The sequence below is a fragment of the Gracilinanus agilis genome, chromosome 2 (assembly GCF_016433145.1).
Source record: "Gracilinanus agilis isolate LMUSP501 chromosome 2, AgileGrace, whole genome shotgun sequence".
Classification (NCBI taxonomy): domain Eukaryota; kingdom Metazoa; phylum Chordata; class Mammalia; order Didelphimorphia; family Didelphidae; genus Gracilinanus; species Gracilinanus agilis.
In genome coordinates this window covers 257671348-257686610 of record NC_058131.1, presented here as the reverse complement: position 1 = coordinate 257686610, position 15263 = coordinate 257671348, and the positions used below count along the sequence as shown (strand labels likewise).

General features: G+C 34.4%; 1 protein-coding gene across 1 annotated transcript in view; it reads right to left on the bottom strand.

The window, feature by feature from the left end:
* The window catches only part of CDH26 (cadherin 26), a 90861-nt gene that overhangs the window by 38051 nt on the left and 37547 nt on the right, over positions 1-15263 (bottom strand). Inside the window, exons 3-5 of the mRNA XM_044659640.1 lie at positions 7423-7485; positions 7007-7108; positions 5483-5641 (exon numbers count right to left, since the gene is read on the bottom strand). Of these exons, the coding sequence (XP_044515575.1) occupies positions 5483-5641; positions 7007-7108; positions 7423-7485 (324 nt within the window). The remainder of the gene's footprint in view (positions 1-5482; positions 5642-7006; positions 7109-7422; positions 7486-15263) is intronic.

Sequence of the window (15263 nt, the reverse complement as noted above, 5' to 3'; positions counted from 1 at the left end):
CACTCTATTGCAAATATGAATAATATGGAAATATGTTTTGAGCATATTATACATGTTTTGTACATGTATAACCCAGTGGAGTTGCTTGTCAGCTCTGAGAAGGGGGGAGAAGGGTGGGAAAAATCATGAATCATGTAACCATGAAAAAATATTCCAAATAAATTAATTTTTTTAAGTTATCAAGAGTAGAATGTTTGGATAAGGAAAAGATCTTATATTACAAAATAGAAAGGGTCCAAGAGAAAATATAATATTAAGTAAGGCAGTGTGGCACAGAGGAAAGAGGGTTAACTGAATACCTGAGTTCAAATAATAGTTTTGACACATCCTACTTGTGTGACCTTGGAAAAGTCATCACCTCTCTGGAACTCAGTTTCCTCATTTGTAAAGTCAGCATTTTGAACTACATGGTTTCTGAGATTCCTTCTAGCTCTAGGTTTATGATCCTATCATTATACTAGCTGGTTTTATATAACACTTTGAGATTGCAAAGCACTTTGCATAGATTCTCTCATTTGAGCTTCATAATAATCTTGAGAAATAAAATATTACAAGCATTCTTACCCTCATTATTTTGACGAGGAAACTGAGGCTTAGGGCATGTAAATAAATAGTCCATGGTCACCTCACTCAAATATCATAGGAAGCATTGCCTATCTCAGTTGAGTTAAATAAAAATGAATGCCCCCAATTTTTTTTAACAAATACACTATTCAAGATTTTGTCAAGCTAGCTGTTCCCTGAATTCAACATTCCTTTTTCCATTCTGTGATTTTCAATTGCATGATTTGAAGTAGATCTGAGATTCAGGTGAAATAAGTTGCACAAGAGTAGTCAAGGGGGCAGAGCCTGGCCTAAAACCAGAGTTATATCTCTAGCTAGAATTATCTGTTTCAGGAAACTACTTTCTTTGACTATACTATTCATCTTAATCTCTTTATCTCTACTATAACCTCAGTACCTACTATGTCTAAAAATCAGCTAAGGGCTGTAGGTAATAATGTCCAGCCTGGATTCAGTTAGGACCCAGTTCAAATCTAGGCTCAGACAATTATTAGCTGTGTGACTACAGGCAAGTCACTTTATCTTGTTTGCCCCAATTTCTCAATTTGTAAATTGATCTGGAAAAAGAAATGGCAAACCACTCAAATGTCTTTACCAAGAAAACATCAATTGAGGTCATGAAGAGTTGGATATGACTAAAAAATAAAAAATAACAAAACTATAGTTGGTGATTCAGGGTGGGAAGTCACTTGATCACTGCCTTAATCACCAGGAGAAGAAATTGGCAAACCACTCTAGGATCTTTGCCAGGAAAACCCCATAGACATTATAGCATTGTCAATGAGAGCATGAAGAGTTGGACATGATTAATTGAAAGCAACTATGAATAAGGCATTGGCCTTATGAAGACAAAAAGAAACCAGTCACTGACTTTAAGGAAATGATGTTATTAAAGGGAAGAAGAACATGCACACAGATAAGTTAGGGACAAGATAATTTCATGTTAGATACAGCATAATTTGAGGAGGGATAAAATAGTAATGATTGAAAAAATTCAAGGAAATTATGGGCAATTGAGGGGAGGCTTGAAAAATACAGAGGTATTCTAAGAAGGAGATGAGAAGGAAATACACTCTATACAGGGGGGACTATGGAAAATCACAGAGTAGAAAATGGAATGTCAAGTTTAGCTAATATGACTACTTTGCTTTAGAGTATATGTTGAATAAAAGATTTTAGGGGTTTTATTTTCATTGAACTCAACTATAGTAGTGAACAATTATGGTTATTATGTCTGCATACATATACATTATATATGTGTATAAGTGTATATATATGCATATATGTACATATATACATATACATATATGTATGTAGAGAGAGTATAATCATACTCTAGCAGCTCAAATATATATATTTGTGTATATATATACTTGCAAAAAAGTCAAGTAAGTCTTTGGCTTTAAGTAGTGTTTTTATAAAAATATTTTCTAGGCATGAAGCCACATTGTAAAGATTTTTAATTAAATCTCTTGAGATCTAAGCAAATATATAAAAAGCCTTGTCTTGCACTCTTATATTGCAAATATCCCTCCAGTTAATATTGTTATCTGGGAGTTACTGTCATGGCCACTTAAAGTTTCTTCATTTTTTTATCAGATCATTTGTCTGCAGAGAATCTGAGGCTGAGAGATATTGCCCTAGAGGTGTCACTCAGCTAGATCTTGTTTACAAACAGTATGGGAAGATACAGTGCCTTTAGAGAAATAGATTTTTGTCTTTATAAGAGTTTTAGGAGAATTTCTGCATATTTGGAATTATGCAGCTAGATCCTACTAATGAATAAAAAAGGTATTTCCCACTTGGGAAAACTGCACTAATTCTTTAGAGACACAAGTACATATATAAGAAATTGTTATTTTGGAGCATTAAACAATATGGTTGAGGTTCTGAAAATGTTAATACCCTTTCAAAGTGGATAGCTTACTGCTAACACAAACAAGAATCAGGCCTCAGAACCTGAAAAACTTGAAAGGTAAGTGCTGTTCCACAGAAATTCAAAATGAAAACAAACATGGTCCTTGTTTATTAAGCTAACAAAAGGCAAACTGTCATCTAATTCTCCAGAATTGCAACAGTGGATTTTGTAGATATTTTAGTAGTGACTTATTTACTAATATAATATAAAGTCAACAAACCAACAAATTTACATTTTTAAAAAGTAAACTTAGAAATGTTAAAACTTCCAGGCCAACCTTACCACTATAACTAAGATCTATGGAGTCCTACATGAAATTTTAAAAAGAAATCACTGGAAAAAAAAACACAGAAAAACCCTACAAATATGAGACTAGAAATTATTAAAGAATTCCTGAATCCCTTTTTCCAATTTATTAACTTTCCATTTCTTCCTCTGGCTTCCTTTACAAAGCCTAAATCTTCCACTGTACTGTAATTTTCCAGTCCCTTGATCCCTCAGTTTTCTTCCTGTCCATATTCCCTGAGCTAGCCACTCTCTCTTTTCTTCATACTGGCCCCTTGGAGATTGGACTCTACACTGTCCTCTTGAATCCCTAACCACCTCATCATTTTTGCTGATTATAGTCTGTCAAGCCTCAGCCTTGAATTACTCTCACTATCTGCTGTCTTTGCACCTACATACTGCTAAGCAAAGATGAATGTAACTATTCTGACTAGGTCCTCTGCAAATTTGTTACACAACCTCAAATTGGGTCCTTGTTGCTACTATGTAATCCTTATATTTCTCTTTCTTATCAACTCACTATCTCACTCTCCATAGGATCTCTTCCAAATCTTCCTTTGCCTCCTCAAATGTTCTGTGGCTTCCTTCTCCCATCCTTTCATCTGAGAACCTTGCTTCATATTTTATAGAAAAAAAAAAAACTGGTACCAGTTGCTATGAGGTCCTCTTCTTCTCCCCTCCTCCTCATCTCAAATCACCCAAATACCTTCTGTAACTATTTTCTCTTTCATCCTTGTCTCACATGATAAGGTGGCCTTAATCTTTACCAATGCTAACCCCTCAAAAAATTCCTTTTTAATCTCATATCCTACAACAGATTGTCCTCTCTGTCATTTCCATTGTCGCTTTTTTTCATTCTCTCTGTCTACTGACTGCTTCACTACTGCTTACAAATGTAGCCATGTTTCCCCAATCCTTGAAAAATTCTTTCTTGATCCTTCCATCCCTGCTATCACCTTCTTCTACCCTTAATAACTAAACTCCTTGGAAAGGTAAATATACAAGAAGTGCTTCCACTTCCTCTCCTCTCACTCTCTTCTTAATCCTTTATAATCCAGTTTGTGACTTCTTTATTCCACTGAAACTGAGCTCTCTGAAGTTAGTGTTGATCTCTTAATTGTCAAATCCAATATTCTTTCTTATTCTCTTTGATCTTTCTGCAGCCTTTGATACTATTGATCAACCTCTCCTTGCTTTTGGTTTTCAGGACTTCACTCTCCTGGTTTTCCTCTTATACATTTGACACTCCTTCCAAGTGTCCTTTGCCAGAAGTTCAATTCAGATCATGCCCTCTGACCACAGGTATCCCAGAAGTTTCTAATGGACCTTTTTTTTTTTAATTTTTAATTTTTTAGAAAAATTTTCTATGGTTACATCATTCATGTTCTTTCTCTCCCCTCCAACTCCCACCAGCTGACATGCATTTCCACTGGGTTTTTTATGCGTCATTGATCAAGATCTATTTCCATATTATTGATAGTTTCCCTGGGTTGGTTGTTTAGAGCTAATGGGCCATTTTTAATTCTCTCTCTTTACTACTTCGCTTGTTGATCTCAGTTTTCATGGACTTTAATTATCTTCTCTATGCTAAGGATTCTCAAATCTACCTCTCCTACTCCAACCTGTCTTTGGACTTCCAATCTTACTTCTCTAATGACCTTGCCAATATCTCAAAATGAATGGAGACATCTTAAAGTTAATATATCCAAATCAGAACTCATTATCTTTCCCTTTAAACTTGCATCCACCTTCTATCTTCCATATTAATGTGGAGGACACCATATTTCCATGTCTTAACCTCCTAAGTGTTATCTTCAACTCCTTAGTATCTCTCACTGCTCCTCACCCCATATCCCATATGTTACCAAGGCTTGGTAGTTTCCCCTTTGCAATATCTCTGAAATTTGCCTCCTTCTCTCCTCTGACACTGCCACCACTCCAGTGCAGGACCTCATCACTGCACACTTGAATTATTGCAATAGTCTGCTGGAGGGTCTGCCTGCCCAGTCTCTCCCCACTCCAATCAGTTCTCAATTCAGCCACATAAGTGATTTTTCCTAAAGCACTAGCCTGACCACATCAACCTCCACTCCCCCCACCCATACCCACCAATAAACTCCCGGTGACAGCTGTCTATCACCTCTAGGCTCAAATACAAAATTCCTTGTTGACATTCAAAATTCTTTATAACCTAGCACCCTCCTGTCTTTCCAGTGTTCTTACTCCCTACTCCCAATCACATACTTTGAACCAATGACACTGACTTTCAACTTTAACCATTTTCTCCAGGCTATTAAATCTCTCCCTTCTCTGCTCCAATTACTGATATTCTGGACTTCCCTTAAGGCCCTACAAAAACCTTATCTTATACAGGAAGCCTTTCATAAACCCTTGTAATTCTAATGTCTTCCCCCTCTTATTTACTTTCTGTTTATCCTTCATAAAGCTTATTTGTACAGCTTTGTTTGCAAGTTGTCTTCCCCATTACTTATAAGCTTCTTGAGAGCAGGAACAGTCTTTTGACTCCAATTCCTCAGTTCTTAGAGCAGTGACAGACACAGTGGGTGCTTAATAATTATTTACTGACTGACTGATCAACCTCAACTCTGAATTTGTGGTTGGTTAAATTTTTTTTCATTATTGTCTCATTATGCTACTACACATAATTTTGGGGTTGAGCAAGAAGAAGATTAGAAGGGTAAAATTTATAGGTACCACAAAAAATGGTGTTTCCTCCCGATCAATTGGATAATGAACATAGACTTTCCCATGATGATTATCTTCCATAGAAAAAAGACCAATTGGATCCTCATCCACACCAGGCCCACTGATTATATATATTAGGGATTCATTGTAGTTTATATTATTGAACAGCTGTAAGTAAAAACACAGAAAAATGTTTTTAAAAGACCATTCTTCAGACAAAGTATTTTCAGTCACTGAGGCAGGCTATTTCCTATCCCTAATATTGTATATCCCAATAGTTTTCAAGTCATGATGAACCTACTTGGAATGTCAGCCCTATCAGCTCCCTTATCTCCATTCGCACCACTCATAAACCTTTATCACCTCATAAATCCTTATCGTCTGTGATTTTTAAATAAATAGACCAAAACAAAAGACTTGAACAAAGCACTGGAACTACAGTCTGGAAGACTCTAAGTTCAAGTCTTAACCTCAGATTCTTTCTAGTTCTGTGATCCTGGGCAAGACACTTTCCTCTATTTCTTTTAATATCCTGGAGAAGGAAATGGAAAATCCAGGATTTTGCTCAGAAAGTCCCATGAACAGTATTGGTGTACTATGGTCCATTATCTGCTTTCTCCATCCACCCTCCACACAACAACCAAATTGATCTTTATAAAATCTTGAGCTGACTATGTTAGTGTCCACCTCAAAAATCTTCAGTGATTCACTGTTTCTTCTAAAAATTTTTAAAAAGAATAGAATTTTTAAAATTCATCTCTAAAGTGGTCCATAATCTGTCTCTCACTTACTTTTTAATCTTATTTCCCATTGCTGTCTTTCATGCACTCTATAGTTCAGTCAAGTTGAATAATGAACTATTCCTAAGACATAACTCTCCATTGCTTGCTTTTATTCTTTTCCACAAGCTATCTTCCATCCAAGGAAGGTATCCCATCCTCACTTTTTTCTCTACTCTAGAATTCCTATTATCTTTCATTAGAAAGTCTTTCTTGATATCCCTCATAGTTAGTGTTCAAGTTGTATATACATTGCATTTACTACTCTGGGTACCTGTTGTTACAGAGGAGTACTCAAGTCAAATCCAACTGGCATAGAAAGTGAATTGTTAAAATTTTCACTGTAAGTATTTTACACTTCAGAAATTACCAAATAGTGCAAAGCATGACTTGATTTATAGTTTTGTGGATTGTCTAGATTCAGGAAAGTGTTAATAATGCAGACTAAACTGAAGTGTTTTTGCAGAGAAGGTTTTAAATATTTAAGAGCACATCTCTAATGTTGTATTTGCAGAATAGAATGTAAGTCCCTGAAGGAAAGGAATACTTTCATTTTTTTTAAATATTTGAATCTTGGCATCTACAAAGTGCTTTGCATATGATAAGTACTACTAAAATGTTGTGGCATTAAGTAGGAAAATGCATACTTCTTAACTAAAGAATTATTGTGAATCCTTTCAGGATTTTTATCTGCTTCTGATTGCTAGATTTTAAGTGACAACTAAGGATAAAAGAAGATGGACATTTGGTTTACCTCTCCAGCTAGCTTGGGGAATGGTCCTGGGTCTTCCTCTTGGACTTCAAAGGTAGTGATAATCCATCTTCTTTTAAAACGCTGCAAAGGCTGGTGATATGCCTGGAGAGTGTGTTAAACCATATAATAATCAAGCCACAAAAAGAAAATTGTTGCAATATTACTTTGAGGTGGCATTGTATGATATGTTTATGAGTCTACAAATTGTCCTTAGCCTCATCTTAGATGAAATGCCCTTTACCAAAAATCCCTAATGGCTCAATATGACTGCATAAATGTAAGCATTTTGAAGCTGTTTTTACTTTGTTTTCCTGAAAACCAAAATGAGTCAGGGCACTGTAGGTCTCTAGATTTTCAAACAAGCTTGCCAGCAAAAAATGAACTGTATCTTGCACATTAATAAGCTTAATACCTACCTTCATCTTTGTCTGATTGATAAGTTCATCTTTTGCTGGTTGGTGACAGCTGGCAACAATGACCTTGGAAACAAAAACTAAGTTAATAGGTAATGCATTTATTGAAATGTTCATTGACAGGTGTAAGTTCCCTAAAACACATTTTATACATGTTAAAAATAAAGGGAGGGTGATGTGACTTTGAATGCTGATTATTGATTAATAGTTAAATGTTTTATTGATCATAGCATTATTCATAGAAATCAAGTTTTAAGGCTTAGACTTTAAGTAATTTTGGGTAGACCTCATGATCACCTTTCAATTAGTAAATAAGGCAACCATGCCACTTGAGGCAGATAAGAAAGATGGATGAAGGATGAGTCAACCTGGTTCCAAGATGTTTTCCTGGTACTGGGTTTCCCTGGCAAAGGGAGTGGTAGATTAGCAACTTTCCAAAGAATGTTCTAGAGCAGCAATGGGCAAACTAAGGCTTGCAGGTCAGATGCAGCCCCCTGAAATTTTCTATCCGGCCATTAATAGGGCTTAGTATCACAAAAAATACAAAAATTTTGTAAAATATATCATTGTTATTTTTTAATAAATTATATTGGCCCACCTAAAGTTATAAAGGCCCACCCTTAACTTCTGTGTATTGGCTCCTTAGTGGAAGAGTGGTAAGGGTGGACAATGGGGGTCAAGTGACTTGCCCAGGGTCACACAGCTGGAAAGTGTCTGAGGCCAGATTTGAACCCAGGACCTCCCATCTCTAGGCCTGACTCTCAATCCACTGAGCTACCCAGCTTCCCCCTGGCCCCCTCTTTAAAAAGTTTGTCCATCACTGTTCTAGAGTATGATGAATAACTCTATGCCCCCATATTATTATGGACCCTAGAAGATCCCTTCCTCACAAGTCTACATAACTAAGTACCAATTACAATCTTTATTTGGTTTTCATCACTTAATTATTCTGGTACCATATATAACCAGTCACTGAACTATTTTAGGCACCCTATATAACCTGCTGCCTTTCAAAAATGTGTAAAAAGGCTACTCTGACTTTTAGAGAGGTATTTGGCCATTGAAGGAATCACCGACCTCTATTATTGGGGACTATTAACCTTGCCAATAAATAAATTAAGCTTGGACCTTTTGTGCCTCACTTTCTCATTATCACATTTTTATTGCAACAGAGATATTAGAAATAGCCATAAAATGCAAAATCCAAAATAAATTTAGGAAACATACAAAAATATACTTTGTTTATTCAGCTAACTAAAATGTTAATATATTTAATTTACATTTTTTACTATCCTAACTATTGACTAGGCCATATAGAATCAGACAAGATTAAAACAACTCAACAGCTGTGTGACCCTGGGCAAGTCACTTGACCCCCATTGCCCACCCTTACCAATCTTCCACCTATGAGACAATACACCGAAGTACAAGGGTTAAAAAAAAAAGATTTAAAAAAAAAAAACAACTCAACAACACAGATTGTCTTATCTCATTCTGTGGAGGAAAGGACATAGAATGTGTGATGAAAGAGCTCTAGATTTGGATCCCAATTGGTTTAGACAAAATACTAGCTGTAAGTAGACTGTAAGTAAATCATTCATTCTTTCTGAACTCTGAACTGATTCCTCACCTATAGAATGGGAACAATTATACGTGTTCTGTCTCAAAAGATTGTTGTGAGGAAGATGCTTTCTAGGACTTAAAATTGATATAAATTATGAGCTTTTGTTTAATTAAGGTTTAAACAAATACGATTGGCAAAGACTGCCTCTAACTAAGCCTGTTTGTTAATATCATAATAATAAATTTTCCTAACTATATGATCTATCTCTATCCTTTTTTCCTAAAGAAGAGAAAATTTCATATGCCTTGAGTGGGAGTCTAAAGTCTCAAATATCAACAAATTCACATAATTACTTCCTTTTGATTATTCTTATAGTTTTGAATTGAGTCAAATCAAGGTTATAATTTTTAAAATTCCTCTTCTTACAGAAAACATTCATAAATTCATCTCTACTGAGATTAATAAGAAATAGTAGTACTGTTCTCTTTTAGTCATCTTCTTTTTCTAGGCCTCAGCTTCCTTTTTATTAAAAATGGGAGAGGTATTACATAAGTTTATTTGCAAGGTTCTTTTTGGCTTTGACATGTCAATGTTGAATAAATATATTTTTAAAAAGCCAACAAACCAAACCCTGATTTATATAGCATTTGCTGTTTTCCAAGGCATAAATGCTTAGTCAAAAAATTTAATTATTCTTTTTATTTTTCTCAATTATATGTAAAAAAGTGAACTTTTAAGATAATTTAAATAATTTTCCATGGTTACATGATTCATGTTCTCTCCCTTCCCTCTTCCCTTTCCCCTGCCAGAGCTGACAAGCAATTCCACTGGGTTATACATGCATTATCACTTGATACCTATTTCCATATTATTCATTTTTTAATAGAGTAATCTTTTAAAACCAAAACCCCAAATAACATACCCATATAAACAAGATAAATCATATGTTTTTCTTCTGTGTTTCTATTCCCACAGTTCTTTCTCTTAATATGGGTAACATTCTTTCTCATAAGCCCCTTGGGATTGTCCTGGTTCATTGTATTACTACTAGTAGCAAAATTGTTTACATTTGATCATTACACAATGTTCCAATTTCTGTGTACAATGTTCTCTTGGTTCTGCTCATTTCATTCCGCATCAGTTCATAGAGATCTCTCCGGTTCATATAGAAATCAAGCAGCTCATCATTCCTTATAGCACAATAGTAATTACCATCATATACCACAATTTGATCAGCCATGCCCCAATTGAGGGACACCCCCCTCATTTTCCAATTTTTTGCCACCACAAAGAGCACAGCTATTCAGTTCCAGTTTCTCACCTTCCCTCACTCCTGTCCCTCCTTGAGAAGACAAGCAATTTGATATAGATTATACATGTGGAGTTATGCAAAACATATTTACACATTAAGCATGATACAAAACACTGACCAAAAAAAAAAGAAATTTAAAAAAGTATGCTTCACCCTCCATTCAGATTCCATCATTTCTTCCTTTGGAGGTGGACATGTTTTTTCATTACAAGTCCTTCAGAATTCTGTTGGATCATTGAATTGCTGAGAATAGCTAAGTTAATCCACAGCAGATCATTATACAATATTGCGGTTACTGTGTACAATGATTTCTCAGTTCTGCTCAATTTACTTTGTATTTATTTAAATAAGTCTTAGGAGGTTTAGTTTTTTGTTAAACCATCCTGCCTGTCATTTCTTATAGCACAACAAAATTCCATCACAACTTGCTCATCCATTTCCTAATTTTCCAATTCTTTGCCAGCACAAAAAGACCTACTATAAATATTTTTGTACAAATGTATCTTTTTCTCTTTTTAAAAATCTCTTTGTGATACAAACCTAGTAGTGGTGTTATCATGTCAAAGGATATGCCAAATTTTATAATCCTTTGGACGCAGATCTAAACTATTTTCCAGAATGGTTGGATCAGTTCATAACTCCACAAAGTTAGTATCACTATTTTTCCACATTTGCTCCAACATTTGTCATTTTCCTTTTCTGTCATATTAGCCAATTTTATAGGAATGAGATGATAACTCAAATTTCTTTTAATTTGCATTTCTCTAATTTTAATTTAGAGAGTATTAAATTTAATTTAATTTTCATATTATTAGTAATAATGATGTAATAAATAAAATTAAAATTAATTTTAATTTTTGCATATGACTATAGGTAGCTTTGATTTCTTCTGTAAAGTGCCTGATCATATCCTCTGATCATTCACCAACTGGTGAATAACTTGCATTCCTATAATTTTGACTGAGTTTTCTATATATTTGAGAAGTGAGGCTTTTCTCAAAGGAACTTATAAGTTTTCCCCTAGTTTCTTTCTAATGTTGTCTTCATTGGTTTTGTTTTCCCAAAATAGTTTTACTTTAATGTAATCAAATTTATTGATTTTATGTTTTGGATTGGTCTATATCTTTTATTTGGTCAAAAATTCTTCTATTTTTGATAGATCTAATAGGTATTTTCTTTGCTTCCCTAGTTTACTTGTGATATCACCTTTTATGTCTAAACCATGTACCCATTTTGACTTTATCTTGGTATATAATGTGAATGTTGGTCTATAATTAGTATCTACCAATGCTTTCTGTTTTTTCTGAAGAATTTTTGCCATATAGTGAGTTTGTTCCAAAAGCTTAAATCTTTGCATTTGTTAAATTGTACATTACTACAATCATTTACTACTGTTTATTATGTACCTAATATAGCCCACTGATCTACCACTATTTTCCCTATTACCTGATTGTTCTGATGATTACCACTTTGCAATACTGTTTGAACTCTGGCACTACAAGGCTATCTTCCTTCACATTTTAAAAAAATGGGTTCCATTGACATTCTTAAACTCTTTTTCTTCCAGATGAATTTTGTTATTATTTTTTATAGCTCAACAAAATAAATTATTTGGTAGTTTGTTATGGTACTGAATGAGTAAATTAGTTTAGGTAGAATTGTGATTGTTATTATATTGGCTTGGCATACCCATGAGTAATTAATATTTCTCCAGTTGTTTAGATATGACTTTATTTTTGTGAAAAGTGTTTTGTAATTGAATTCATAAAGTTCCTGTATTTGTTTTGACAGATGGACTCCCAGCTGTTTTATATTGTCTGTAGTTATTTTAAATGAAATTTGCATTGCTATCTCTTTGTTGCTGGACTTTGTTAGTCATTTATAGAAATGATGATTTATATGGATTTATTTTAGATCCTGCCATTTGCTAAAGTTGTTATTTTGACTTTCTTTAGTTAATTCTCTAGGATTCTTAAAGTTTACCATCACATCATCTGCAAAGAGTGATACTTTCCTAATCATCTAGTATAATTTCTTTCATTTTTGTTTCTTATTGCTATAGCTAATATGTCTAGAACAATATTGAATAATAGTGGTGATAATGGACATCTTTTCTTCATTGCTTATTTTATTGGGATGGCTGTCTTATCCCCATCACAGATAATGCTTGCTAATGGTTTTAGAGAGATATTACTTACCATTTTAAGAATAGCTTCATTTATTTCTATACATTCTACTGTTTTTAATGAGAATGGGTGTTGTATTTTTTCAAAAGCTTTTTCTGAATGTATTGAGATGATGATGTGATTTTGTTGATTTTGTTATTTATATGGTCAATTATGCTGATAATTATCTTAATATTGAATTGGTCCTTTATTTCTGGTATAGATCTCGCCTAAACATAGCATATGATCTTTGTCATGTCGCCTCACAAGTGTTTTATTTAAATTTTTGCATTGATATTCATTAGGGGAATTGGTGTATAATTTTCTTTCTTCATTTTTACTCTTCCTGGTAAACACCCTATTTGTACTATAGATGGAATTTGGTAGGGCTCCTTCTTTGCTAATTTTTTCAAATAGTTTATATAGTATTGGAATTAACAGTTCTTTAAATGTTTGTTAGAATTCACTTATGAATACATCTGGTCTTGGGGATTTTTTCTTAGGAATCTCATTGGTGGCTTGTCCAGTTTCTTCTTTTATTTGATTAACAGAATGTATCTGTAAGTATCCCAATCTCTTTCCCTTCCATGCATCAAAGAAGACATCATCCAAGAGACAGACATATCCATACAAATATCTTTCATGCTTACCTTTTCAAATTCTGGAGGTAACATTCACAATTTATTCTTTAAGTTTTAAATATGTAGCTGTGTATGATATTCTCCTAGTTCTATTCATTTCACTAGTCATTATCTCATGTACTATTTTGAAGTTTTTTTTTAATTAGCCTGCTAATTGTTTATTGTTATACAATAATATTCCATCACAATTATATTCCAAAATTTCTTTACCCATTCCCCAATTGATGGGCATCCCCTCAATTTCCAGTTCTTTGCCACCAAAAAGAGAGGTACTATCAATATTTTGGAACATATAGATTCTTTTCCATTTTCCCTGATTTCCATGGGAAACAGGATAGACTAAGTGTATACACAGTCTTACAACTCTCAGTGTGTAATTCCAAATTGCTCCCCATAGTTGTTGAATCAAATTCATAGCTGTACTAACAGTATATTAGTGTTCCTATTTTATAAAATCCCCTCTGAAATTTGTCATTTTGCCCTTTTGTCATTTTATCCAATCTGATTGATGTGAGATGATATCTCAGAATTGTTTGGGCTTGCATTTTTCTGAGCAGTAGTGATTGAGAGCATTTTTCTATACCCATATATGGCTTTAATTTCTTCATTCAAAAATTGTCTATTTGTTTTGCCCATTTATTAATTGGGAGATGTATGAGGGTGAGTATTGATGGTAGCGGGGTATGTATCTAGATTCTCCCGTGGTTAGCTTTCAATGGGCCAGATCAGCTCTCACTCACCCCCACCCCAGGGAAGACCTATGAGGAATAAACTCAAAGAGGTTCCCAAACTGGCAAAGCTATAGTGGGGATGTTGAAGGAAGGTTCTAGAGTTCAGTTGTGACACTAGTGGGTTAGATCCCACCCTCAGAGCCAGCCCTGTTAAGACAAGCCTCCCCCCCACTCCTAAGTTCCAATAGCTTTACCCCTCAAGATGATCTTTGGAATTAGTCTTCCCCTCAGCCACCAAATCAGTCTCCTCCCCCCCTTAAATGTTCTGCTCCAGACTCAAAGTATCAAACTATCAAAGGTTTATTAAAGGATAAATTAAATTCAGGGCACAGGGGGAAAGGGTATAAGGGAATCAAGGATAGAGGGAAAGGATGAATTTCACTAACAACTATGTCTTCTCCTCAAGAGAGCAGCTCTCGACTTCTTCTGTGGCTTGGTCACAGTAGCTAACTCTCTCTTCCCCCTACAGTCTCCTATCAAGTATTTCTAAACTAATATAAAAGGGAAGTAACAGGAATCAATTGATTCAAGAAGGATCAGGGAAGGACCCCCCACCATTCAAGCCCACTCCCCAAGGAGTTCAGACTCTCCAGCAAAACTGGAGAATTGCTGTTCAATGTCTTCTTTGTTGGTATTTGTGATCTCCCAATAGTCACTAATAAAAGTACAGAGGAACCCAATTCACTCAGGATCCACTCCAAAATCAAAACCTCCCAACCAAAGAACCAATTCCTCCCAGGGTCCCAGTCCAGTCAGGAGTGAAGTGACAGTTGAGAAAACTCCTCCAAAACTCGTCTTGCTGCTGGCCCCTTCCAAATGGAATTCTCTCAGGGTTCCATGGGGTTGGCTTCCTGCCCCCTTCCAAGATAAGTGCTTAGTGATTCTTGATTTACCCAAATTTCACACTTACAGAGAAGACTCTTATTCTTATAAATGTGACAAAGTTCTCTACATATTTTAGGGGGCTGTCTATAAAAAAAATTCCCAATCACTTTCTTTTTCTAAGATATAGTTATTTAAATATTTTATTTCCTCATTTGTTAATCTGTGCAAATTATTTTTTCTAAATATTTATCCATTTCACTAATATTGGTAGATCTATTGGCACATAATTGAGCAAGATAGTTCGTAATAATCACTTTAATTATTTCTTCATTTGTGTTGTTTCATTTGTCATTGTTTTCTTTCCTTTTTAATCAAATTAACCATTTTTTCATAAAAATCACCTCCTAGTTCTATTAGTACAATGATTATCTTACTTTCAATTTCTTATTTAGGATTTCCAAATTGATATTTACTTGGAGATTTTTTATTTGTTCTTTTCTTAGTTTTTTAATTGCATGCTCAATTCATTGCTCCGTTTTTCTCTATTTTTAATATATATACATACATACATATATATATATATATATATATATATATATATATATA